The 26,376-nt window shown below is 30.0% G+C and overlaps 10 protein-coding genes across 16 annotated transcripts in view; 6 read left to right on the forward strand and 4 right to left on the reverse strand.

Moving 5' to 3' along the window:
- The first annotated feature begins 222 nt into the window (after nt 1–222).
- On the forward strand, nt 223–1,945 carry LOC122527046 (replication factor C subunit 3). The gene is made up of 5 exons (XM_043650843.1): nt 223–556; nt 697–834; nt 894–1,059; nt 1,122–1,440; nt 1,518–1,945. Exons 1-5 carry the CDS (start codon nt 470–472, stop codon nt 1,873–1,875), a joined length of 1,068 nt encoding a protein of 355 aa, XP_043506778.1. The 5' UTR covers nt 223–469; the 3' UTR covers nt 1,876–1,945.
- Nucleotides 1,946–1,992: 47 nt separating this feature from the next.
- LOC122527062 (succinate dehydrogenase cytochrome b560 subunit, mitochondrial-like) lies at nt 1,993–3,100 on the reverse strand. Its single transcript, XM_043650883.1, has 5 exons — nt 2,959–3,100; nt 2,825–2,881; nt 2,539–2,738; nt 2,320–2,462; nt 1,993–2,217 (listed from the first exon to the last, which is right to left on the reverse strand). The coding sequence occupies exons 1-5, from the start codon at nt 2,976–2,978 to the stop codon at nt 2,113–2,115; spliced, it is 525 nt and encodes a 174-aa protein (XP_043506818.1). The 5' UTR covers nt 2,979–3,100; the 3' UTR covers nt 1,993–2,112.
- Nucleotides 3,101–3,359: 259 nt separating this feature from the next.
- On the forward strand, nt 3,360–5,281 carry LOC122527052 (prohibitin-2). Its single transcript, XM_043650857.1, has 6 exons — nt 3,360–3,653; nt 3,778–4,040; nt 4,116–4,433; nt 4,527–4,604; nt 4,679–4,775; nt 4,986–5,281. The coding sequence occupies exons 1-6, from the start codon at nt 3,545–3,547 to the stop codon at nt 5,180–5,182; spliced, it is 1,062 nt and encodes a 353-aa protein (XP_043506792.1). The 5' UTR covers nt 3,360–3,544; the 3' UTR covers nt 5,183–5,281.
- Nucleotides 5,282–5,615: 334 nt separating this feature from the next.
- LOC122527035 (aspartate--tRNA ligase, cytoplasmic) lies at nt 5,616–8,326 on the forward strand. Of its 2 annotated transcripts, none has more exons than XM_043650830.1 (12): nt 5,616–5,731; nt 5,876–5,915; nt 5,988–6,072; nt 6,171–6,354; nt 6,446–6,548; nt 6,612–6,933; nt 7,013–7,184; nt 7,262–7,409; nt 7,485–7,674; nt 7,758–7,838; nt 7,898–8,009; nt 8,077–8,326. In XM_043650830.1, exons 2-12 carry the CDS (start codon nt 5,878–5,880, stop codon nt 8,238–8,240), a joined length of 1,599 nt encoding a protein of 532 aa, XP_043506765.1. In that variant the 5' UTR covers nt 5,616–5,731; nt 5,876–5,877; the 3' UTR covers nt 8,241–8,326. The 2 variants fall into 2 exon arrangements, with proteins under 2 accessions (XP_043506765.1, XP_043506756.1); XM_043650821.1 differs by having other exon boundaries at nt 5,623–5,734; nt 5,878–5,915; nt 8,077–8,325.
- Nucleotides 8,327–8,956: 630 nt separating this feature from the next.
- LOC122526902 (snRNA-activating protein complex subunit 1) lies at nt 8,957–10,003 on the forward strand. Its single transcript, XM_043650554.1, has 4 exons — nt 8,957–9,075; nt 9,218–9,515; nt 9,586–9,763; nt 9,990–10,003. Exons 1-4 carry the CDS (start codon nt 8,957–8,959, stop codon nt 10,001–10,003), a joined length of 609 nt encoding a protein of 202 aa, XP_043506489.1.
- Nucleotides 9,997–16,972, forward strand: LOC122526842 (prostatic acid phosphatase-like). 4 transcript variants are annotated; one of them, XM_043650431.1, is made up of 10 exons: nt 9,997–10,162; nt 11,359–11,531; nt 13,913–14,003; nt 14,706–14,804; nt 14,873–15,112; nt 15,192–15,377; nt 15,449–15,784; nt 15,856–16,066; nt 16,361–16,590; nt 16,736–16,972. In XM_043650431.1, exons 1-8 carry the CDS (start codon nt 10,100–10,102, stop codon nt 16,030–16,032), a joined length of 1,365 nt encoding a protein of 454 aa, XP_043506366.1. In that variant the 5' UTR covers nt 9,997–10,099; the 3' UTR covers nt 16,033–16,066; nt 16,361–16,590; nt 16,736–16,972. The 4 variants fall into 4 exon arrangements, with proteins under 4 accessions (XP_043506366.1, XP_043506354.1, XP_043506375.1 ...); XM_043650419.1 differs by having other exon boundaries at nt 15,856–16,045; XM_043650440.1 differs by lacking the exons at nt 9,997–10,162; nt 11,359–11,531; nt 13,913–14,003 and adding exons at nt 14,018–14,253; nt 14,463–14,551 and having other exon boundaries at nt 15,856–16,045.
- On the reverse strand, nt 10,561–11,488 carry LOC122526864. Its single transcript, XM_043650470.1, has 4 exons — nt 11,370–11,488; nt 11,192–11,309; nt 10,962–11,128; nt 10,561–10,867 (listed from the first exon to the last, which is right to left on the reverse strand). The coding sequence occupies exons 2-4, from the start codon at nt 11,297–11,299 to the stop codon at nt 10,642–10,644; spliced, it is 501 nt and encodes a 166-aa protein (XP_043506405.1). The 5' UTR covers nt 11,300–11,309; nt 11,370–11,488; the 3' UTR covers nt 10,561–10,641.
- Nucleotides 11,378–12,901, reverse strand: LOC122526856. Its single transcript, XM_043650458.1, has 4 exons — nt 12,464–12,901; nt 12,045–12,248; nt 11,670–11,960; nt 11,378–11,499 (listed from the first exon to the last, which is right to left on the reverse strand). Exons 2-4 carry the CDS (start codon nt 12,237–12,239, stop codon nt 11,473–11,475), a joined length of 513 nt encoding a protein of 170 aa, XP_043506393.1. The 5' UTR covers nt 12,240–12,248; nt 12,464–12,901; the 3' UTR covers nt 11,378–11,472.
- LOC122526830 (probable ATP-dependent RNA helicase DDX23) lies at nt 16,192–19,855 on the reverse strand. Of its 2 annotated transcripts, none has more exons than XM_043650408.1 (10): nt 19,715–19,855; nt 18,789–19,371; nt 18,383–18,715; nt 17,888–18,310; nt 17,692–17,818; nt 17,501–17,624; nt 17,324–17,439; nt 16,978–17,238; nt 16,697–16,871; nt 16,192–16,580 (listed from the first exon to the last, which is right to left on the reverse strand). In XM_043650408.1, exons 2-10 carry the CDS (start codon nt 19,358–19,360, stop codon nt 16,357–16,359), a joined length of 2,355 nt encoding a protein of 784 aa, XP_043506343.1. In that variant the 5' UTR covers nt 19,361–19,371; nt 19,715–19,855; the 3' UTR covers nt 16,192–16,356. The 2 variants fall into 2 exon arrangements, with proteins under 2 accessions (XP_043506343.1, XP_043506334.1); XM_043650399.1 differs by having other exon boundaries at nt 18,789–19,368; nt 19,706–19,824.
- Nucleotides 19,856–20,359: 504 nt separating this feature from the next.
- Nucleotides 20,360–26,376, forward strand: part of LOC122526893 (DAZ-associated protein 2-like) — a 9,727-nt gene continuing 3,710 nt past the window's right edge. The window contains exon 1 of one of the 2 annotated variants that reach the window (XM_043650534.1): nt 20,360–20,518. In XM_043650534.1, coding sequence (XP_043506469.1) covers nt 20,503–20,518 — 16 coding nt within the window. In that variant the 5' untranslated portion in view covers nt 20,360–20,502. The remainder of the gene's footprint in view (nt 20,519–26,376) is intronic. The other variant, XM_043650542.1, reaches the window with a different exon arrangement.

The following is a 26,376-nucleotide window of genomic DNA, read 5'->3' on the forward strand; positions in this document are numbered from 1 at the left end:
TAATTATTTCATTGTCGATAATATTAATCTGTTTCTTTTATAATGTGTCTACCAAAGTGTGTTAATTTTTTATTAAAAACAAACATATATTGTATAATAAAATACACAAATAAAAATTAAAATTTAAATAAAAAATTAAAGTAATATTGTTATTGATATTTTAGTGTCATAAAAAAAATCACCTAATGTATATGAAAATGAAAATACAAATATAAATCAATCGGCATAACTATAGTAATAACTCACATTTCGCGCGCTTTTGAATTTATTACTTTGTAGGAATAGAAACACTGGCATCGTGAATCCTTATTTCAGAATTATATGCACGTAGATAAGTAAAAGAAAAAATTATTACTAAATGATATAAATGTTTGAAATGTAATTATTCTTGTAACATATTTAATTTACTACGTCAAATTAAGTAGTATTCAAAATAACAACAATTGTTTTGCACACTTCTCAAACAAATATGAGTCTCTGGGTGGATAAATATCGTCCAACATCACTTGGAAAGTTAGATTATCATAAAGAACAAGCGGAATATTTGAAAAACATGGTAATATTATTCTAAAATATAGTTAAATGAGTTATATAAATACTAAATTAGATAATAGGTTATATTGAAAGTATGGTTTTTGTTTCACTTGCAATGTCATTAAATATAAAAAAATTTCAATATTTGTATTGTGATTGTAGATACAAAAAGGAGATTTTCCACATTTATTAGTTTATGGACCATCAGGAGCAGGAAAAAAAACTCGTATAATGTGTATTATAAGAGAATTATATGGTTGTGGAATTGATAGATTGAGAATGGAAACTATGACATTTGAGGTAAGTTATATTTTTACATATTTAATTTAATTTTGAAAATAATAAATTTATGGTTTCAGACTCCTTCCAAGAAGAAACTAGAGATAACAACAATAAGTAGCAATTATCATATTGAAGTAAATCCAAGTGATGTTGGTATACACGATAGGGTAGTAGTAATGGACTTGGTAAAAACAACAGCACAAACTCATCAAATTGATCCAAGTGGGCAAAAAGAATTTAAAGGTAAATTCATTAAACATTATTTAATTCCTTTGCATTTATTAATAACAATAATTTTTTATTAGTGGTATTATTAACTAATGTGGATCAGCTTACAAAAGATGCACAACATGCTCTTCGAAGAACAATGGAGAAATATGTTGCTACATGTAGATTAATACTTTGCGCAAATTCAACATCACGCGTCTTGCCAGCCATTAGATCAAGGTGCTTAGGGATTAGAGTTCCAGCACCATCAATATCGGATATAAAGAATATTTTGCATTTAATTTGTAAACGTGAAGGTTTAACTTTGCCTGATGAACTGGCCAAAAGATTGGCTGAGACTAGTGGTAGAAATCTCAGACGAGCAATATTAATGCTCGAAGCTTGTAAAGTTGAACAGTAAGTATATTCATAGATTTGGTTTAAATTAATGCATTTAATTAAACCAATGTAGCAATTTATTCTTTTATTTTTAGATATCCATTTACTGCAAATCAAAATATTACAGAACCAGACTGGCAAGTATATATTCGTAATACAGCAAGTATGATGGTCAGCGAACAAAGTCCAAAAAAGCTTCTTGCAATAAGAAGCAGACTCTATGAATTATTGACGCACGCGATACCATGTGATTTAATATTTAAAGGTCTCTTACAAGAATGTATAAAAAATTGTGATCTTCAATTAAAAATTGAAATTGCGACAGTTGCGGCAGAATATGAACATAGAATGCATAAAGGATCAAAATCAATTTTCCATTTAGAAGCATTTGTTGCACGGTTTATGGCAATTTACAAAAAATTTATTGATTCATCTCTTGAAGGTTTTGTGTGACATATTCACATATTTGCTTATATTAAAATATAATTATTCAAATTTTTAAATAAATTCATACATTTGTAAATTGTGTTTTATATTTACCATTATAAATTAAATACTATTAGCGACTAATTTTGACTTTTTATAAATTTAATCCAATTTCCAAAATACAAGATGGAACACGTTGATCTAATAGTACAATTAATTTTCAATATAAATTATATCATACTAAGACAATACAATTATCTAAATTTATATTGCAGCAAGAGCAAGAGCAGAAATTCCTGATAATGCGGTTACTGCATAACCAGTGCTATACACTTCCTTAATTGTGAGGAACATTCCTAAATCCCAAGCCTGTAAACAAAATTTTATTAACAAAAAATATTAATTAAAAACAGTTATGTTAGTAAGCATATATAAATGTGCAAACAGTAAATTTTAAAAAAGTTTTATTACCAAGTGACGCAATCCATTGAATGTATGAAATGTAGCAGGAAAAGCAATTAAGGTTTTCCCCACGAAAAGAACAGGAGCTGACAAACCTAAATTTGTAATTATTTCTATAAGGCAAGGAATACCACCTGGTATAAGTAATGTTCCTGTAATTATAACAAAAATTATTTTACAGATTTCTATCTTTAGTTTTAGTTTATGAAAATGAATAATAATTTTTACCAAAACCAAGCAACATAGCATAAGTTGATAATATTATGCCTGTTGTACGATGTGAAACTGAAAGTAATGACGTTAATTGAACTTGGTAAATAGATAAATGTGGTGACATAGGTCTTTTAAGGCGCAGGTTTTTCTCATCGTGAGTTTCGCAAATTGTACTTCCCATGAAGAATGGTTTCGATACGGCGACATTTTTTGAGCTAAAAGATCATTTTAAATAATCAATTTATAAAAGCATAAATAACATCTAAATAAAGCAAAGATTACATATTATGTAATAAATTACCTCGAGGTATATAAATTCCGGAAAGTACAAGGATTGATGTTTCGCCGGCAAAGCAATCTAAACAAAATCAATTTTTGACATTAGTGTTATTAAATGCAACATATTTGTCAAAAAGTTAAGCGACAGTTTATTACCTCATATAACACAGCGCCATGTTTTTGTGACTGCATTCGTTATTCTAAATTCATATACATAATGTTATATGTGTATGGATCATTTATCTTTTTATAGTACTTTTTTTTTTCATTAATATATGCTTAAACAAAATTCAGTAATATAAATGATTCATTTAGATAAAAGCTAAAAAAAATTATCTTATACATACAACATATAATTTGTACGTGTCTTTTATATCCTTATTATCTTTTACTTTTTGTTGCTAAGTAAATTATTTTAAGGCAGACTAGAAGAATCAGTAGAAAATTTAGCTTCTTTTTTAGTACAATAAATGAAAATAATTTTTAAATCATTCTCTTGTACTTGAAAACAGGACTTTCATAGAGAATAAATTATACGTGTAGTATAGCTATCTCACAAATTGTAAGTTTGATACCGCTGTTTGATCTGAATCCCGGCTCGTGCCTTCCATTTTTCATTCGAAGTTCTTAAATGCATTTTTGTTCTTAAACAAAGTACAATATATTTGTTATAAATTGTTAATTTCTAAGTTGTCGTGGTAATATATAAACGTGATTTTAGTAAATAATATACTAAAATAAAATGAATGAGTTTAAATTGCCTAAAGCTCCTAATGGAATGGGAATTGCTGCTTCATGCCTTGCGGCAGTCGGCATGACGGGTTATGGTGTTTGGAAATCTATGTATACAGGTTTGGTTTACATAATTCATTAAACAAATTAATGTTTATTTATACATAAAATTTTATGAAAATCTAATTAAAAAAATTAAGTTAAATGAGTTAAATTTGTACTAATACGATTATATTATTTTAGTGGAAGCTGGTCACAGAGCAATCATATTCTCACGTTTGGGAGGAATTCAGCAAGATATTTTAACTGAAGGTCTACATTTTCGTGTTCCATGGTTTCATTGGCCAATTATTTATGATATTAGAAGTAGACCTAGAAAATTATCTTCACCTACTGGATCCAAAGATCTACAAATGGTCAATATTTCTCTTCGTGTGCTGTCTCGTCCTGATGCAACTCAATTACCTTTAATGTATCGTCATTTAGGTCTTGATTATGATGAAAAGGTTGAGCTAATTTCTATGTCACAATATTGAAATTTTAATAGGATTAACATTGAAATACGATTATTTGTGTTGTAGGTCTTACCAAGTATTTGTAATGAAGTATTAAAATCAGTTGTTGCAAAGTTTAATGCATCTCAGCTGATTACACAGAGGCAACAGGTGTCAAATTTAGTAAGAAAAGAATTAACTGAACGTGCTCGAGATTTTAATATTGTTTTAGATGATGTGTCAATAACTGAATTAAGTTTTGGTAAAGAATATACAGCTGCTGTAGAATCTAAACAAGTTGCTCAACAGGAGGCACAAAGAGCTGCATTTTTTGTAGAAAAAGCAAAACAAGAGAAACAACAAAAAATTGTTCAAGCAGAGGGTGAAGCAGAAGCTGCTAAAATGATATCCTTTAAAAAATATGATAATTATAGATAATTACAATTTTGTACATATATATCATCTTTTCTAATAGAAATATCCTTAACTTCAGTGTACCTTGGTTTAGCTCTTAGTCAAAATCCAGGTTACTTAAAATTACGAAAAATTCGGGCAGCACAAAACATTTCCCGCACGGTAATTATAGAAAAATTTTGTTGTCTACAACAAGCTATCGCAGACTTATGTAATAAACATAATTTTTGTTTTAGATTGCAAATTCTCCAAATCGTTTGTATCTAAGTGGTAATGGCTTGATGCTAAATATTCAAGACCCATCGTTTGATGATTCATCAGATAAATTGAAAAGTAAGAAATAAAGAGAACAAAAAACTTTTAATACGTATAATGTAACATAATTTTCAACGACATATGTGTAGATATCAAAAAAGATTGTTAATGAGAATCATTAGATGATTATAGATATAAAAATATCATTGCACCTATTCTTGTTATTTGTTTTTATGTCCTGTGGTAAGGTGATGCTCGCTCGCAAATCTCGAGCTCCTATTTTTTCAGGTGAAAAAAGGATGAGTTTGGGAAACTGGAATGATGCTATGCAAAGTGCTGTGAAAACTTTAAAATCTGAGCACCAAACACCAGTGAAAACCAATGAAAAACCGTTACTTAAAGATTCTCTACCAATATCTTCAGAAGAACAAGTATCAATTTTATTGGATTCTGCAGATGGTGGAGCAAAAATGATTGTTTCTTAAACATGAAGTTTTAATTTTATATTTTAAAAGAGATTGCGATGCGAGCTCATCTTGTCTAATATATTCCTTCTCCACAAATCTTGTTACTATCATAGAATAGATGAAATTATTTCAATTTTACATTAAAAGAATTCACAAGAATATTTTAATAATCTTTTAACAAAACATTATTCTAAATTATAAGTAAATAAAATTAATTTACAATTTGTTCTATTATCCTTTTTTTGGCCTTAAAATGCAAATCATTTAATTGAATAATGATTGTTTAAAAAGATTTAATAGCATAAATTTTTTAATTAAAATATATGAAGATTTCTGTAATATATGTATTAAAATTAGTATATAATATCTATATTTTTATATAGTTAAAATTTAGTGAAAAAGAAGATAGTACATTTCAAAACGCAGTTGGAGTTGCATATTATACTTCCGGCAAATATTATAAATGATAGCTAATGTAGATAACCTCTATTGCCATCAGTTGCGTGCATTGCCATTAGTTGTGTGCATTGCCATCAGTTGTGCGTGCTTTTAGGTTTGAATAAACTAAAGGTCTGTATTTTTAAATTAATAAAATTGCAGATTTTAAGTAATTAAAGATAATCTTTATTTTCACGAATTCTTTATACATTTTTCTCTTTATATAATACATTTAAGTTTCATTAAACTTGCATTCTGTTACATCATATTTCTAGATGAAAGAAGATAAATCTGCAAATTCAGCCACAGAAGGGTAAGATGAATCGTAATTTTTAAAAAATAATTGTTAGAAAATTATATTTTTATATTGCTTTCTTTTTTTAAGTGACGAGCTTTCTAAGAAGGCTCTTAAAAAACAGCAAAAAGAAGCAGAAAAAGCAGCAAAGAAAGCTGAACGTAAAGCTCAAAATGTACACAGTTTTTATATATTTTAATAAAAGAAATTATTTTGTAAAATTTGGTATCCAGATTTTTAATGGGATATCTTTGAATTATATTTATTATGTAGCAAGCACAACAAGATAAGGCTCAGGAAGAGGATGTATCAATTGGAAAGTATGGAGATACAGGACTAATACAAAGTAAAGATAAACATACAGAAAGAAAATTTACTGATATTAAAAATTTAAATCCAAGCTTAAAAGATCAGACTGTATGGATAAGAGGGCGTTTACATACTAGTCGTGCTAAAGGTATCTCACTTAAACATAAAATATTGTATATAATCATTGTAGCAATTGTTGTTAATATGTAGAGTGTCAAGCTAAACTTCTTTTTTTATAGGTAAACAATGTTTTATTGTTTTAAGACAGCAGTCTTACACAGTACAAGGTTTAGTTGCAGTCAGTGAAAAAGTCAGCAAACAAATGATTAAGTTCTTATCCAAGTAAGTGCTATAGATGAGTTAATAAATTAATGTTACTTCATATTTCACAAAGTTATTTTATAGCATTACCAAAGAATCTATTGTGGATATTGAAGCAATTGTAAAATGTGTTCCTTCTCAAATTGAGTCATGTACTCAAAAAGATGTTGAAGTTCATGTTGAAAAAGTTTTTGTAATAAGTGCTGCAAAACCACAATTACCTTTACAAATTGAAGATGCCTCAAGACCTGTAGGAGAAGCTGATGAAAATGCTTTGAACATAAAAGTGAATCAGGATACTAGATTGGATAACAGAGTCTTAGATTTAAGGACTCCAGCCAATCAGGCTATATATAGGGTTGAAGCAGCTATTTGTAAATTATTTAGAGATATACTTACAAGTAAAGTAAGTTACCAATATAATAATAAATTTCACACAATTGTAAACTGTATATATAATTTTATTCATAAATATTTGTCTATAGGGATTCGTTGAAATTCATACACCAAAAATTATATCTGCTGCAAGTGAAGGTGGTGCAAATGTATTTACAGTATCGTATTTTAAAGGAAATGCTTATTTGGCACAGTCTCCACAACTTTATAAACAAATGGCGATAGCTGCTGATTTTGATAAAGTTTTTACCGTAGGGGCAGGTGATTTTTAATCTAAAAATTGTCATTATTTCTTTTAGTTTTCTGGAAAGATATTATTACATATGATAATTGTTTAGTTTTTAGAGCCGAAGATTCTAATACTCATAGACATTTGACAGAATTTGTCGGCCTTGATTTAGAAATGGCATTTAAATATCATTATCATGAAGTGGTAGATACTATTGGACAGCTATTTGTAAAGATGTTCAAAGGTCTTCGCGACAAGTTAGTCGAATTTATTAAAAAATGTAAAAAGTTTTCTTCCTAATTGTATAATATTAATTTCATATTTAATTTCAGTTATGCTGCCGAAATCGAAGCAGTACGTCAGCAGTATAACGTAGAACCTTTTAAGTTTTTAGATCCGCCATTAAAATTAGAATTTAAGGATGCTATTGAATTACTGGCGGAAGCTGGTATAACTTTGGGCGAAGAAGACGATTTATCTACACCAGATGAAAAATTATTGGGCAAACTGGTTAAAGCAAAAGTGGGTTTTTCTTTAAAATTTTATTTTCTCTAAAATATTAAGCAGATATAAATCTATTTTTATTAATATTGTTTCATTTTTAGTATGATACAGATTTTTACATTCTGGATAAGTATCCATTAGCAGTAAGACCATTTTATACAATGCCGGATCCAAATAATCCCGTAAGTTTTATTCTTACTATAATGTTAACAACATATTAAATATTGCATATTTATTATAGAAAGTATCAAATTCTTACGACATGTTTATGCGCGGCGAAGAGATAATTTCCGGCGCACAACGTATTCACGATCCCGAACTTCTTACAGAACGTGCAAAACATCACGGAATTGGTAGGTATTTTATATTTGTATTTTATATGTTTTCGGTGATAATGTTACATAATCTTTTAAATTATAGACTTAGAAAAAATAAAATCATATATTGATGCATTTAAATACGGTTGTCCTCCTCATGCTGGTGGTGGTATTGGAATGGAACGTGTTGTTATGTTGTATCTTGGTTTAGACAACATTAGGAAAGTTTCAATGTTCCCTCGTGATCCAAAGCGCATCACGCCATAAAATTTCAGCTTTAAATTAATTCCTATATATGTACATGTATGTACTTACATATGTTATGTATAACTAATGTAATTATACAATATTGAAAATTGAAATTTATTATTGAAAAAATCAATAAATGAACTTTTTGATTACGATTTTAATTAATTAAAATGTTTGTATGGTATATATTTATTATGATACATACATATTTATACATAAATTGTTGTAATAATAAAAAAAAGAATATCGCAGCCTTCACAAAATGCTATAATGATATGGTGCCGAGAACTAAACGATAATTAGTTATCTTTTTTAAAGCCGTTTTGTCTTTTTATTTATTTATTTTTTTTTTAATAAACCGCCTCTGAATGTATATATTCGTAGATGTCGTTACATGTTACATAGAATGTGACGAACAGTATTCTTTCACATTTCGACCACATGTCGGGACAGAAATTGATCATAATGCAATAAAAGTTCTATATCAAAAGTTTTGTCTCAAATCTCGATAAATAGAATGAGGCAATAATATTCAAAACGTTTATTTATGTTAAATAAGTATTATTGAAGTTCATGAAGAAACGGTGCGATTAGCGTTGCGAGGTAGAATTACAGTATCACTACGTGAGCTGACGAAGTGTCTTCAAATACAAACAAGTTAAAATTTATATTAACAAAAATTAAAGTAATAGCTTATAATTAAAAGAAAAATGGCAGCAAATAAATTATTAATTATGAACGGCTTCAAAGAAGATTGCGAACAATTAATTGCTCGTTTTGAACGTGCAGATAACATTAGATTTGATACTTTTTGTGAAATTTGGAAAGCGATGAAATTTTCATTAGTTTTTGCGTAAGTTAAGATGAAGTTTTTTTAAATTTAATGGTTACACTCATTTTCCTTACAGTATTTATTTTAAGTTTTTTATATTTATGAGTCCATAATTTTGGAAAAAATAATATAACAAATTATTCTTTTCTTTTTGTATTTCTAGGGGTCGTCCAAACTTTCTGGAACTATTAGAATTTTGTGAAGAAGCATTGCATATATGTAAACAATTCGTTCTTTTACCACCTCGTTTTAAAGAACGTATTGGAGGATTGTATCTTTTGTATGGAATATATTTCAAAATGCCAGTAGATCAATTTAAAATTAGGCTTAAACTCGATGATTGGAAAAATATTCTGGAACTTCATACAGAAATAAAAGAAGGAGAACATTTAGATGCTAATTATATATTATGTAAATTAATTGCTAGTAATGCATTTCATTTTTGTATTTTTGATTCAGAGGTATATTTGACAAACTCTTTTAAATTGCGTTTATATGTTACATATATTGTATTTGATTTTATCTTTCTAGTACGGTATGGAAAAACCATATACAGTGAAGAATACACAGTATTTTAATTCGTATTCTATATTACCATCATTGAGAAATTTAAGTGAAAAAAACCAACTGTTGTCAAAAATTGATGAACTTAGTAAAGCTTACGAACAAAAAAAAGAAGACTCAAAACTAATAAATCCATTAGATACTAGTTTAAAATTATTTAATTCAAATATTGCACAGGAAATTATTAATGATATTCAAGAATTTGAAGAACAAAGAAGAAATAAACAAAAAAGTATAACTGATTTTGAAAAGCCTTCTTCTTCAAAGGAACAATCTTTGAAGGAACATAAAAAATTTCATTTGTATGTATAAATAATACATTCATTGCATATTTGTAAGATTTTCTATTATTTTATACTTTATTCTTTTAGAAAAGAGACTTTGAAACGCAAAATAAGAGCATTGGTTGATGATATTGAACATGAAAATGAATCTGAAGAAGAAGATGAAATTTTAGAGAGTAATTAAAAGATTTTGAGTGATGAAAAAAATTCAATTGACAATAAAAGAAAAAAAAAGGATAAGAAGCATACACCTTTCATGTGTAAGTGCATTATCTTATAATGGTATATTATTTATATGTTTATAATTTATGTAAAAATCGTAATGATATTTGTTAAATTGGTTTTTTATTGGGAAGTGTACAAATAAGTGTAAAGAACAAGTCAGTGGAAATATTAATCATTCTAAATTTAAAGAAAACTTTTTATAGAATACATTGTACTCTATCTTGTAACTATTATGCACAGACTTTAAGTAAAGACAATTCAATTAAATGGCTAAACACATCTTTAAAGTGGATTAAATTTCTAAACTTAAAAACTGAGTAAGATGTATCATAGATTTCACAAAGCAGTTATTTTATCAGAGACTAATTTTTAAAGATGTAACTTTTCATTTTTATGTAGCTTTATGTATATTTACGGCATTAAAATTAAATCTATATACTGAATGTAAATGATATTATTGCCGCTAATAAACATTTATAAAGCTTGCGGTAATAACGATTCATGTCAAATTTTCTTAATAAACTTTCAATTGATTGTTGTCATCAAATCCAGCACTGTGACCCGCGTTTCGTACAATAAAACTAGTTCCATCATAATGCATACGTCGCTCACCACGACGCACGAAAAGATGAGAAGTCTGTCCAAGAGATGCAGTACAATGTAAAAATGGTGTCGTTAACGAAGCTGTCCCATTACTGGGTGATGTTCGTAATTGATATTTGTTACTATTTCGTGCAATCCTAATAAAAAAGAAATTTATATCCTTACTGATTGATATCCGATTATATAAAAATCTTTTTATTTTTCTCAATATTTTTTTTTAATTAAAATTACCTGACAAGGCCATCAGGCGTTTGTGAAACTCTAACATTGTTAATGATCCAATTTTCTACACCTTCGTTAGTTAACCAGTATTGAGCAGCACTTAAAGCTGCTGTAGCTTCTTGCAAGCATGCTGGACCATGCCGAGAACGAGAGTAAAAAACACTAAGAGAAAAGTCCTAGAAATTAAACATTTTCTTTTAGTACAGTTAATTTTGATTTATGCGACAATATTTGCATACCTGACCCATATCTGAAAATGAATCCGTGGTCGTTCTTGTTCCCGCCGTATCAACTAAATAAACTAGAGCGCACTGTTCTGAAGTGAAGCTCACCCCCTTATACCACATCTTTGCGTATCTGATGAAGGATAATAATACTTGTTAATGGTACTTTAACGATGTTACAGATACCACTGACTTGTTATTGCCGTGGGCGTCATGAGCCAAGATCTCAACTCGTGATCCATACTGATATATTCTTCCGTTTGGATGAAGTAATGCCGCAGCCGCTCCAGAACCGCTCAACGATAGTACAATATTATTCTACGCTGACGATAAATGCAATTCAGATAATAATCATGTGAGCATTAGAAATTAGTTTCCATTCGTTTCCATATAATGAACTTATGTTATTATATTGTTTTTCAACACGGACTATTACAATCATGGAAATAGGAATTTTGTTGAAATTTGTATAAAGTAGAAAAAAGGAAGATACCTTAAAATTAATTACTCTAACTGCACGATCGATGGTCATGTCAACCCGAATTCTGTTGTGAAGTCTCAATGAAATTGTACCATGCGGTGTAGCTACGATAGCAGCATCAGTGTCGTGTTCCCTCCAGTTTTCTGTATAGATACATGTCTCTTCGAAGTATGGCGCAATGGTTTTAGAATTTCGAGGCTGTCGCCAAAGTGCTGTTGAATTAGAAAATGCGGTTGCACCGGCTAATCCACCCCACTGCTCTGACGGTGGTGCTTCAAAATACTTGGGAAACTCACTATATCGCTAAAGGATGACAAATTGCTTTAAACAATGAAAAATGATTTACCTTTTATGATTAATAATCACGATAATCATTACGTAAAGTACCTGAAAATTAGTATCATCTGTTTGTGCGTGATAACTGTGTGCCGTATAGACAGATCTAGGTCGCATCGGTGCCGTTGAGGTAGTTTGACTTTGAATTGTCGGTATAGAACATGGTTGCTGATTCACTACTTGTGTCCCAGCTTGGATATTACACTTTTGGATCTCCTTTCGATATTCGCCGCAAGGAGTTGTCATAGCTTTTGCCTTCAATTAATATAATACAATAAAAATCACATATTCGTCAAGTATCGGCCTTTTAAAGAAAAAAGAGAAAAAAAAACAGATATTCTTCGATTTTACTAATGACTTTTATATGATAATAAGAAAAATATCCTATGGTGTTAAAAGAAATTAGCGGGAATGGAAATCGATTAACAAACACATAAATAACAAGTTAAAAGAGTATTATAAAAAAAGACCTTGGAATTGGCTGTAGCGTTTTTTGATTTCTTGCGACGGGATTTCCGGGGTTTCGACACCGCCGTTTGACCACCCTCGTTTATGCGATCCACGGCTGAAGCGATTTTCGTATCTACAGGTCCAGGTTCTTTTAGTAAAATCACGTCTTCAGCGTTTTCTGACGTTCTTTGACCTTACGAAGACGCTTGCATACGTAACTTTGATCTCAAAGGTTTCTACTTAGCGATCAAGAATTTTTAGATCGCGTTGAGAGAAATCAATCCTCATAGATACCCATCAAAACTTGTTCAGAGGATAACGCGGTTGGAAGATATTTCGGTAAAATAAATGAATATTTTGGTTGATCGTTGCCTTGACACTAAAAAATAACAAGAGACTGATAGTAGACAAATTCTGTTAAAATGAAAGTAGGCTTTTCATATTCACATATCTTTCTTGTAACATTTATCATATCTTCGCGTTAATATATTCTTCATTTTCTTACATACATATAATACATATATATATATATATATATATATATATACGTTATGAGGAAAAATATTTCAGAATTATATATATATATATAGTACTTCGATCGGTACTTATTTCATAGTAAGTAAATCGTTTTATCTTCTTAGTAAACTTCGAGTTTTTATTTCCTTTAAAATTGCATTTGAAATTTGAGGAAATACAATGTGATTAATCTTTTTGTTTCTTTTTCTGAACATTAACATTTCTTAAAATCATTTTTTATTACGTTCGTGAAATTCTAACGCTGAGAAATAATTACTACGATGAAGGTCACTATTACTAATCAAGAATTATATAAGTATTTGTATTAGGTATAGACAATACTATTACGTATTCTAATTGCGTTTTTTCCTAATATATTTGATAATGGTATCTTTTTTACGCAAATTTTTCCTTGTGTTACACCATTATCATATTTTCATTTTATGCGGGTCAATGTCGGAACCGGTTTAAGAAATCAGTTTGTTTTTGATGCGTGTATTCAACAAGATCAAATTCGAAGATCCCGGAAACTGCACTTTTTACTTTCATAATTCGATGCAATTTATACAACAGATTAATACATTTTAACATGTTCTAATCTCGTGCCATTCACTTTTAAGGATAACTAATATTATAATGCATTTTTGTTACTGCGTAACATAAAATTCAAGAATAGATTTAAGGATAATAGAAATTATTGCAAGTCAATGTGTTTATTGCATAACAACGTAATCGTTGTTTCCTTTATACTTCCAAATGCATATGTACATATATTACTCGTATAAAATTCAGACAAGATTAAAAATTCGTTGATCAAACTTCATTAAATTAAACTAATGAAAGTGATATTTTGAATTTGCAATTTTATCAAAAACATCTGGCTTATTAAAAAAGATAATTTTAGGATATTTTTTTTTAGCATGTTACTAATGTATTTCTTTTTTCTTTTTTAGGTGTTACAAAGCGGCAGCTATACGCAAAATGTGTGAAGCACGTGCAAGAAATACTTCATATTTATGTAGTGCAGTCAACAATAAAACAATTGTTGAGTACTTGAGTATACAGCACATACTTATTACAAATAACATTATATTGTATAATACCGCTTTTCACATGGTGGGGACATAGAGTTTATCTGCTGGCATTTCTTAAGACTTCAGTAGTCGCTCATTCTATCCGCGTAATACTTCGAGGAGGTTCAGTTGTTAATAAAAACCGCGAGAAAAAAAGTTTTTAACGATAATGTTTGTTTTTAAACATTCTCTTTTCCTGAGTGTTATATGCTTAACTTTGGGTAATCTTCTTTTTTTTTTTTTTTTTTTTTTTTTTTTTTTTTTGTTATACTTCTTAAATCCTCAAATATTGTGTATTAAATTGTGAAAGAGAAAGTGTAAAAAATATTGTAACTTATTGATACCTCTGTAATTGTGACTATTTCTAATACTTGAATATTTAATTTTAGTATGTTCTTGAAATAATAATGTAATGTATCTTACCTTTTAGAATGTCCCACACTAGTTAAGAATGTTAAGATAAGTAATGATGAAGATAATAAAAAAATTGAAGATGATACTCTTCAACTAGTAACAGTGGTAAATATGAAAAATATCGAATGCAAAAAAAGAAATCTTTGATACTATCGCATTCCTTTTTTTTTTCCATACTTAAGTTAGATCTACTTGGATTAATGTTATCACATGATCCATAAAAGAGATAAACTCTCTAATTATGGCAATAAACTTTTAGGTAATGAGGCATGGAGACAGAGCACCACAGGACACTTATCCAAACGATCCTTATGTTAATAATTCCATGGAACCTTATGGTTGGGGTCAATTAACAAATGTAATGTTTTATATTATTTTTGTTACTATATCAGGATTTTCATTATCTATATAAGTAATCCTGTGTAGGAAGGAAGAAGGAATCAATACAATCAAGGTCTTTTCCTACGGGAACGATACAACAATTTTTTGGGTTCAATTTATAGTCCTAATATATTTTATTTGCAATCTACCGCTCTCGATCGTACAAAAATGTCTGCTATGCTAGAAGCAGCAGCTTTATGGAAACCAACTGAGAAACAGTCCTTTAAACGTGATTTAGCTTGGCAACCTGTTACTCTATTCTATCAACCATATTCAGAAGATACGGTATAAATCTTATTTTACGTTATGATGATTTCAATTTGTATTTTATGAAACTGATATTTAAATATTTTTATATTTCCAGTTGATGACAATATGGGATGCATGTCCAAAATATACTAAATTACGACATGCAGTTATGAACTTATCGCAAGTTCAACAAATTCAAGACAAGAATAAACATCTTTACGAAGAATTGACGAATTTAACGGGTATGATGATTTCAACTCCAGGTGATGTGAATTCGCTTTATGCAACTTTAACAGCAGAAGTTTGTATCAAATGATTAAAAACGTCATGTATTATAGAAATTTTATTAATATTGCAAATTGATTATTTTAGAAATGTATGAACTTAACTCTTCCTGAGTGGACGAAACATTATTATCCTGATAAATTAATACCACTTACATTGTACGATTTTCAACTTAATGGATATAATGATGAGTTTAAAAGACTTAAAGGAGGACCTTTTCTAAAAAAGATTGTTACAGATATGATAACAAAAAAAGATAATACTTTAAAACCTGAAGAAAGGAAAATGTTTATGTATATTGGTCATGACAGTACTATTGTAACTTTGATGGATGTTATGCATATATGGAACAATCAAATGCCATATTATAATATTATGATAATGATTGAATTACATGAGAAAAATGACGAATGGACTGTTCAGGTAAACTATAAATTAAAAAATTCAAATGTAAAAATTATTTTTATTATTGTTTTATATTTTGTTCTTCTCAGATGTTCTTAAGAAATACCACTGAACACGATCCATATCCTTTGACTGTTCCTGGATGTTCAACAATATGTTCTCTTGAAAAGTTTGTACAAATTTTAAAACCAATGATTCCAGATAACTGGGATGAGGAATGTAAAGTTGATGGAGACTATATACTTCCACCTGCTCCTCTTCTTTAATTATAATTATTCGGTAAAACTGAATGCGATAAAAGTATTGTTTCAATTATTAGCTAATGATAATAAAAATTCATTTAAGAATATTTTTTTAATTTTAACCCTGAAATGTATGAATAGTTTTTTAATTTGCATAAATTAATTTATAATAATAAGTAAATATTATTTTTGTAAAATGTATTTATGTATATTTTAAGTATGTACTTTATTACATGTCATATTACTTTCTGTATATTCTATTTATTTGCTATAAAAATATGTATATATAAGAAATAAACGTATATGATAGTTTTAAACAAATGCTTGTAAATAGATTTTTGTTTGTTTCTAGGCGAATATTTTCTCCTCCCGACGTTTTTTCGTAACCACTGTGCCAGGTTTGTGTTGAGCATCTGGATGATTTAGTAATTCAGGTGGACAGGTAGATATAGGGCTTGCAAGAATAGTCTGCTTCAAATCATAGAACAGATGACTGTCATCTTTGGTACAAAATGAAATAGCAAGACCAGCTTTTCCAGCACGTCCAGTTCTTCCAATACGATGTGTGTAATCTAAAAACAGGTGAGAAACAGCATATATTCATATAATATATAATTTTAATATAATTCATAATATATATGTATAATTAATATATAATTAATATATAATTTTAACAAAGTACACTTACCTTCTATAGTCTTAGCCATATCATAATTAATGACCATAGATACATCTTTAATATCGATTCCACGACCTGCTACATCAGTGGCAACCAAAATGTCTTTACTACCACTTTTCAGAGAAGCAAGTGCGTACTCTCTTTGTTCTTGTCCTTTACCACCATGAAGAGTACAAGCATTATACTGAAAATGAAATAAAATGTTGCATTAAAAACGCTTCGCAATACAAATAAAATTTGTGTTCTCGTTGGATTTAAGACAATATAAGATAATTAAAATTCAAACATACGCCTAGTTTTTCTAAACCTCTTGCAAGAACATCAGCTCCCTTCTTTTGATTAACGAATATAATAACTGGTGGTTCAACTCCTCTGCTAAGTATTTCCATTAATTTCTTACGCTTATCAGCTTCACCCATTATATGTACAATTTGTTCTGTTCTCTCTGTTGGTTTTCCTACGCTGCCGATATACACAACAGCTGGTCGTCTTAAATAAGTTCTGGCTAGTCGTTCTACCGCAGGTGGCATAGTTGCAGTAAACATTACAGTCTGAAAGAATAAGAAATATTCTTCATTATTTATTATTTAGCAGTTCAAAACAGTATGAACACAGTATCAAATATTATTTTTTTACTTGTCTATATTTTTTCTTTGTATTATAATTAGCTAAAAGTTTTTCTTCATTTTCGGCGTCTTCATTATCTGGTTTTAAGTTTGTAACCGGCATGTATTCCAAAATTTTTTGGACATCTGAAATTCGTATGGTAATTAGTATTTAGTTATACACGACTCAGTACTGTAAAGAACATACCTGGTTCAAAACCCATGTCTATCATTCTATCAGCTTCGTCCAGTACAATGTAAGTACATTGATTTAAAACCAAGTATCGATTTTCTAATACATCAATTAATCGTCCTGGTGTGGCTATAACGATCTATAATGACAAAAGTTAATTTAAAATTTAGAAAATCATAAATATTCTTTTATGTCATATAAAGTACCTCACAACCCATTCTCAATCTAAATCCCTGTTCTTCTCTTGAGAGACCTCCTACAACTACAACCGTCCTTATACCTAATGGTTGTCCGAATTTATTAGTCTCTTCTTCAATTTGTTGAGCCAACTCACTGAAAAAATTTATGTTATCAGTAAATTAAATTTAAATTTAAGGTAAAGAATGTGATTAATAAACGTACCGAGTTGGCGCTAAAATTATACTATAAGGACCTTGATCTGCTTCTTCTAATCTTTCAATTTTTGGTAAACTAGTAATCCATAACAGCAATGGAATTAAAAATGCTAGAGTTTTTCCAGATCCAGTTTCAGCAACTCCAATAATATCACGATTTTGAAGTCCTATGGGAATAGCTTGTCTCTGAATAGGTGTTAAATCTTTATATCCAACTTTATCAATGATATCAAGAATTTCTTTTGGAAATCCTGATTCTTTCCATGATCTAATTGGATCAGGTATACGTCCTCCTTTTATTGTGATATTATAATCCTCTCTAAATATACGCCAATCTCTTTCTGTCATTTCATGAAGAGCTTTCTCTGACCAATGTCTGTCATCCCATTTTTGTTTCTCCTCTTTTCTTTTTACCTTCTTTAGTCGCATTCTAGAAAAAAAATGTATAAATAATTGTATATTTCTATATTAATAAATTTTAATTTTAGAGAAAAGTACATACTTTTCCTGTTCTTTCTCAGCTTCTGTTCTTCTCTTTTCTAGCAATTCTCCATAAAATTTACTTTGATCTCGTTTCTGTGCTTTAATGTCTATTCCAGCAAGATTCCCTCTACCAAAGAATTGTACCTGATGTCTTTCCTTGTATATGCTATTATAGTCAACAGAGGTGTCTTCTGAAGTATCCCAATCAAATACAAATTTTCTGTCATTTAATCTTCGAACACGTCGTTTCTTCTTCACTAATCCTAAATAACGTTCTTTAATAGCTTCTACTTCTTTTTCCTTGTCCTTATCCTTAATTTCATCCTCTCTTGTGCGCTGATTATCTCTACGTCTGTTTCAAAGATTATTATAATGTACATCGTTATTTCATGAATTTAATTTAGACAAGTAAACGTTATAAATACCTATCTCTATCATCCCACTCTCTGTCTTTCCCAGTATTTTCACTATGCAAAGATTTACGTAAGTCCTCCTGTTGCTTTCTCATTGCTTCAACTTCCTCTTGTCGCTTTTGTATGGCTAAAGCAGCACGTTCTTCTTTAGTTAGAAATTTTGGTTTAGCACGTGCTTCTTCTTCTGCCTTTTTCTTAGCCAGTAATTCTTCTAAACTTAATGGTTCTTTCTTTGGAGGAGGCTTTGGTTTGTCCTCAACTTCCTCCTCCTCTTTCTTTGGCTCAGTTTTATTCTCCTTTTTATTTTCATCTTCTATAACAAATATAGGACTTGGTTTACGCTTTTTCTCATCCTTTGATTTGTCTTTAAACTCGCGTCTCTCCCTCGATCTGTCTCTATCCTTTTCACGTGATCTGTCCCTTTCCCTTGATCTTTCACGCGATCTTGAACGTTTTCTGTCCTTTTTCCGATCCTTCGATCTGCTTCTTGATCGTCTTCTATCTCGTCGTTCCCGTTCCCTTTCACGTTCACGATCTCGTTCACGCGATCGACTTCGCCTTACGGTTTTCTTATCGTGAGCCATTAAGAATTCTGCAAATGAATTTACTTAATTATGCTTGAATTAATTATCCGAAAGCATTAATCATTAATATATTTCTTTGGGAGGTTATACAAACAAAACCGTAAATATTCATTATCTCTTCGATGATACACAGATAACAGAATAGATATTACATGTTATTATATTAATAATTACTTTCTACAACAACATTACTTATAAATATTTATAACAAACATATAACATTTGGATTATATCTTGTCAAATGTCACAATGAAGTATATGATATAATCGTCAAGTATATTTTTAAAATTAGAAAATACTGATATCGAAAACAGAATTTTTCTACTAAAAATGAAATATAATAACCTTTTCCTTTGAATCAAGTAAAAACTTGAAAATAAAAATTACACTTGTACACAATCATATACAATTTACAAGTGTTACAACTATGGTTAACTTTTCAATGCAAGCGACGTGATTCTGCAGTTCCCATGTAACAAAATAGCAATCATTGATCTATATAATTTTTTATCTAATATAAACAATTCTTGATACAATAAATACAAAGTATATTATATTTAAATGGCGGAAATGATTATTTTATTGAATTGAAGCGATTGCACAATCTGTTGCAAATCTGTATTATTTGGAATATAAAAAACCGTAATGGTACATTTAAAAAGGATAAATATAAATAAAAAAATTTATTTTTCAAATTTATTTCAAATATTTCCTTTAACTGTAATAATTATTTTTATATAATCATACGTGGTTTCGAATAATTCATATTAAGATATTATCGTGAAAGAGAGATGTTCCTAAAATTATCATGAAATTATTTTACTCAAGTTTAAATATAAAGATTTATCAAAAATTTATTTTTGCCTTAGTATAAAATTATTGAGAATATTCTGCAATAAAATGTATTGAATTTTTGCCGCCAGTTGTGATCGGGATGCTTTGTAACGATTGGGCAGTGTGATGCGGAATTTGGGCCAATAGAAGCGAAGCATCGAGCGAGCCACGGGAAGGCTCAATAAAGGGCGCTAGTGTCCGTCAAGTGTCACAGCCGTTGCTTGTCTCCTCAGTATTGTAATTTAAATCGGTGATTTAATTAGGAGTAACGTATTTTTTTTCTAGAATTTGTGAAACATTAAGCAATAATGACCGACAAGAAAGGTAATTATACATCATAATCGTGTAATGCGATTAGTAATATGTGTTATACACATTAAGAGTATCTCGTGTTTTCAAGTCGAGAATACCACTTGTCACTCGTACGACGGCGAATTTTTTTATGTTAGCAATGCTATCCGACACCTGTGAAGAACGGTGCACGTTCAAATTCGATCGGAATTCATACCATTATTACAGATATGAAGCCTCGTCTCAATGCGACGAGAGAATCTTGAATTTCTGCCCAGTGACAGATAAATCAATACCGCATTGTGTGTGGGAAATACAAAATGGCTTCCAGAGTTCGTCTTGAATAATTTTCGCGATGACTCTTTATTAAAAATCGTATACTATCTAAAACAATGTAACTTTATCAAATATTATCGGTATTATTAATTTCATGTCATACACAGCTTTATTTCGTGTGTTATATTTTATTAGCTGTGTATATTCGAGAATGTGTTTTGTATGTATCTCGAATAATGTACGCTTTATGCGTTCAAGAAAAATTTGATCGAGCTCAAAAAAAAAAAAGAAAAAAACCATTGTCGTTGAGTTTTATTGGGCACAATTATTTTTTACTGACAATAAAAGTTTCAAATTCTGAATGAAAGAATATTTTTCTTTTTGCATCTAAAAAATATTTTTTATATTTGACAAAAAGTGTTAAAATCTTTTATTGAAAATATATACTTTAATATTTGAAACTTAAAATTATTAATAACACTATCATGATAAAAAATTTTTTTATCAGTACATGTTTGTATTAATATTGCAATTTTTCCTTAAGTAATTTGGTTTCAGTTAATATACCAAAAGAAGAAAAGATAGAAAATAAGTGTAATACTGTAGATAATTTCTGGAAGCCATTTTTCCTTTTTATTTTATTTTGTAGCGCTTCTAGATATATAAAGAATAATAGTGGATAATTTTGTTCAAATGCAATCATATTATTTTTCTAATTTATACACGAATAATATCATTTTAATGAATTAAGATTTTTATATCCTAAAAAGCATTTTATTTAAGAGTCATCAAACGTTAATTTCAAATTATAATTTTTTCACATTTATGAGGTGTTTTAATTTCAATGAATTCATCATGAAATAGATATTGTAGAGGAGTGTTTGAAGTTACCTCTTTTTTTGTAATTTCCAAAAATGTATCAGTATATACATATATATACACATATATAATACATACATACATACATACATATATATATATGTATGTAGATTATGTATAACATTCAGTAGAAGCTTTTATAAAGAAGCTGTTTAATAACTCGTACGAGTGAGGTATGTAATTTTAATATACTATTGACTTTTCGAGTTTTTTTTTTACGTACTGATGGAAATATTTGATTGACGTACAGCTTGGACCATGACTACATGATTTTATAGTAATCTACTATTGTACTTAATTAACAGCTCAGACACTTATGTGATTATTCCTAATTCAGTCCGCTCTGTTCCTAAGGCAAATGTATGATTACAGAGCAATAGCGTTTAAGGGATGTGTAAAAGTTTAGTCTGTAAGTAGATCAGTATTACATTGTTAATGATTACGACGAGAAGTATGAGAAATTGTGGATTATACTGGTGCAAATCTGCGAGCATATTACCGTGACGGTATAGCCGCTAAAAAACCGAAGGATAGCGCCTACAGTTGTGGCTGTCAATATGTTTGCAGCGGACCATTACAAAGACGATTTGATCCCAGTCAGTAGGTGGAGCTTCGGAGACCGGCGTTCGCGCAGCCTAAGCCACGTATCTAACCTCACCTTACTCTATATATTACCTAACTCACTACGTGTTTATATACCAACATATATTACGTATACACATACACATATACCATACATACATACACACAGATACACACACGTACACACATTATATATATATATATATATATATTCTAAAAAATATATATATGAAGATATAGAGGCACCGTGCGCCTCCTGATTCAAAAAGTGAAGAAAAAACGAAAAAAGAGAACTGTCGAACATCGAATCTCCCATATTTTCCCGCCTTCGATGTTTCAAGCGATCAAATTTCGTCTCCAGACCTCTTCTCTTCCAGTATTCCAATTGTCATTAATTCTCATTAGCTGACCGTAATACCAAGAGATCGTGGAGTGCCTGGTTTGTAAAAGAAATCATTGAAAAAGCATATTACAAATATGAGAAAATCGTGGGAACGCCGCGTAAATTAAATCAATCCCCCAATAGACTAATGTCAGTTTCCTCATTTTTCCAGGCCTACGTTGGTTATTAATCCACGATCATCAGGTATTAAAGGATCGAGAAAATCCGTTCCATGTGTTAAGAGATTGCTTGTCGAAAATCTGCCGATCTAAAGAAAGCAGAAGCTTAGTGTACGAGTACCGCACGCTTGTGTACAGTTGAACAACGATACGTACTCTTCCGATCGCGTAAAAAGTTTAATCACAGGCTTTCCGAACGAAGCTGTCATCTCGCGATATTAGAAAAAACACTCGTAAACAGAGATCGCTTAGGATCATCAATGGTACTTGTAAGTCTTTCTGTGAATGAGTTTAAACACATGATGAGAAAGTTATACTTTTTGAATTGGAGACGTCGGCTGCTATATATCCAAATCAATATGAACGTAAGATATTGATATGGGTGTACAAATATTTCGTAATGAAATCGTGGTATTGGCTGATTGCTTATTTTTCTCTTTTTCCATTTTTTTTTCTTTTTTTTATTTTCTTCGTTTCGATGCTCGCTGCGCCTCTTGTGGCTTCTTTTTTAAGGGAGAATTCAAGCTTCTCACGAACATGTACAAAAATTTGTTTCCAATTTCATCTTTGGGCGAATTAAAAGCAAAAAAAAAAAAAAAAAAGAAATTCTCTTAGAAGCAACGTGTCACAAGATGGTACAGTGAGTCAACGGGGTGGACACGAATGCTGTATTTAAGCTCAGCGTATTTATAATATTTTTACTCAATAGAAATTTGGTAGCTCACTTTTAACAATAGTGCATGTTGCTTTGACTCGGGCTACAAGTTTCTCGTGACAAAAGGAAATACTAAACATAAATATATATTTGTCAAACTATCTCATAGTTATTTAGTTATTTTGTATCCTTCATGTAATATTGAATGAAATAAATCAGAAATAAATCAGTGACATTGAATATGAAACTTGTAGCCAATTTTGCACGTACTTGTAGTTGATACATAAGGAAAAAGTATACTTTCTTCAACAACAGTAGAGCGTTAGTTTATTTCCGTTTAATTGGACAGAAACAGAAAAGAAAAGAGAGAAAAATTTATAGTGTGTATACATTAATATATGTAACATGTAAATGAATATTGTTTCTCGATAGTAGCTTTGACAAAGCAAAGAAGAAGAAACATAATAAAATCGTGGTTAAATTGTTAAAAGGAAAAAAAATTGATAAAAATAACATGAAGATGAAAACATGCTTCATCGATTAAACAAGCAAAACGATGAAGCGTGTCTCACACATATCCTCTAAATATGTGCAATGTATAACAGAGAACAATTTCAAAAGCGAAATTATGTTTGTTTGCCTTCTTATCTACTTTGTGTGCAAATATATAAATATATACATAGCTTTAATCATTTTTTACATATTTGTATTTTAGTTTGCATGCTTGGAATGCATTACTAGAAAAGACACGTGACGTGCGAGCTTCTTCTAATTATTGACATTTAATTGTTACGTTTTTATTGTTATTTCCCAACGATTGAGAATACAGAAAGAATATAAATATTTTTGACTTTTAAATTTTCCTCCTTCATAGAAGTTTCTCGCACGTTTGAACATATAATGCATGTTCATAACATGTGGTAGATTTTTTCATAATTCTATTTTTTATGTTTGCTCGCTCGTTGCCTTCTTAACTTTCTAATGACTGATGTATCTCCCCTTTTTGCAGAGGAAAGCTTTTCTTACGAATGAATTGTAAACATCCTTTCCGAAGAGTAGTCGAGAAATGGTTAAGAAGGGATCGAACAAATTGTTCTCGTCGATTTTTAATTGTATAGTTGAAGAATTTCATAAATGGTCTTTCAGACTCGATACAGAGATGTTCCTATTCCTGATCGTAAACGAACCATCGAATTCATTAACATCTTTGAAATTTTTTTTTTTTCTTCCTTCAACGAAAGTTCTGGGAAATTATTGAGAAATTGGTACAGTCCGGATTGTTATTACGAGGTCATAGGAATCTCTCGGAGCGTTTTTGAATTGCATGTGCATGTTTGGCAGAATATATCATGTATACTGTTAATAGTGAGCTTAAATATGAGATAGTATTTAACGATATTCATCGAGAATTGTCGTGAATATATAAGGGTACCTCTACCTTCTCAAACCCAGCGGCCTAGACATGTTCGATAAAACGTCGATTGAATCTATATCGAGACTACAAACTGAGGGAAGAGTATCGGATGAACAGACATAATCTGATTGTACAATTTCCTCCTGAATTGAGATTACAACTCAAGGTAGAACAAAACAGAACAAAATATTAAAATATTGAATAGAGAAGATCTATAAGTTTTGAAAAGAAATATCTGTAAGTTAAGTTTTGAAGGAAACATGTAATTTATATTTTTAATATATAAAATTATATAATAATTTTACTTCAGTGTATTATCCAATTTTTTATAAAAACAATTAATTATAATTGAGCTATTACTATTGATGATTTTTCAGTTTTCAAGGTAATTATTATTTTTTAAAGAATTTATCTCACTACTTAAAGTTTTTCAAATAGTAATGGACAAATTTAACGAAAACTTCGATCATTCCTGGGTCGCTGGATTCTCTAAGGCACAAAAAACTGTTCCACCGAAGCATTTCGATGAATAAAGTCTAGTTTAAAAAAAAAATATTAAAAATAAACGGATCGCGATGTTTGTAACGGAAACAAAACGGGCAGATTTCGCCCAGTTTCTCGTATAAACGAATAAAACGCGAAAGACCATTCGGTTCTGATGGTAAATTAGGTCGAATATGCTCATTGGGACAAATTAGGTTTCGAAAGTAATAACAGAGAGCAAGATGAGAGGGAAATGCGTGCGTGTACGAGAGAAAGGCGGGTCGAATAAAGAGCAGAAAGAAAGGGGACGAAAAAGTGGGAAAGGCAGAAAGAGGGAAAAGAGAAGGAAAGGAATTAGGTAAACGTAAAAGCAAAAAAAAAAGAAAAGAAAAAATAACACTGTTCAAGTTACCCAGTAAACTCGTACTAGCATTTAATATTATAATCAATTGTTATTGGATTCGATGATTGTTTGCACCGTGGCACTGACACATAAATTTATTATTCGATTGAAGGTTGATCCAAACGACGGATATACGAGTCCTCCTCTCTTACGAATGAAACATTTTAAAAGAAGCTGTGCCTGATCATTGCTTTTAGTTACGCGAAGGATGAAGGAAACAGTACCGTCCTACACACGAGTCTGTATAAAGTGCAATATAACGTAATTTGAGGAGAGTGCTCGTTTCCATGCGTTGGACCAGTGTTCAATTATCATGGACAATTTGGTGTGGGCTGACGTCTATGTTAGAGTACAACATGTCCATCCACTGCTACTGGGCTTGAGCTATTTATCATACGCGTATCTTCTACGTTAACTTCGCGTTCTAGATCTTCAAGATTTATTGGATTAAACGAGAGATTTTCGAACGGCAGAAGCAATAAGATTGTGAGCTACGTTCCGTTCGTTCTCTTTGTGTTACAGATATGAAAAGAGAGAAGAGAATGCAACATATTTTTTTTAATAGCGTTTTGCGTATGCTAAATGGCTATGGAACAGAGCACAATTTAGTCTCTACTTTAAAAAAAAAAAAAAAAAAA

This window comes from Frieseomelitta varia, unplaced genomic scaffold (assembly GCF_011392965.1).
Source record: "Frieseomelitta varia isolate USP_RPSP 00005682 unplaced genomic scaffold, Fvar_1.2 scaffold_1022, whole genome shotgun sequence".
NCBI classification, from domain to species: domain Eukaryota; kingdom Metazoa; phylum Arthropoda; class Insecta; order Hymenoptera; family Apidae; genus Frieseomelitta; species Frieseomelitta varia.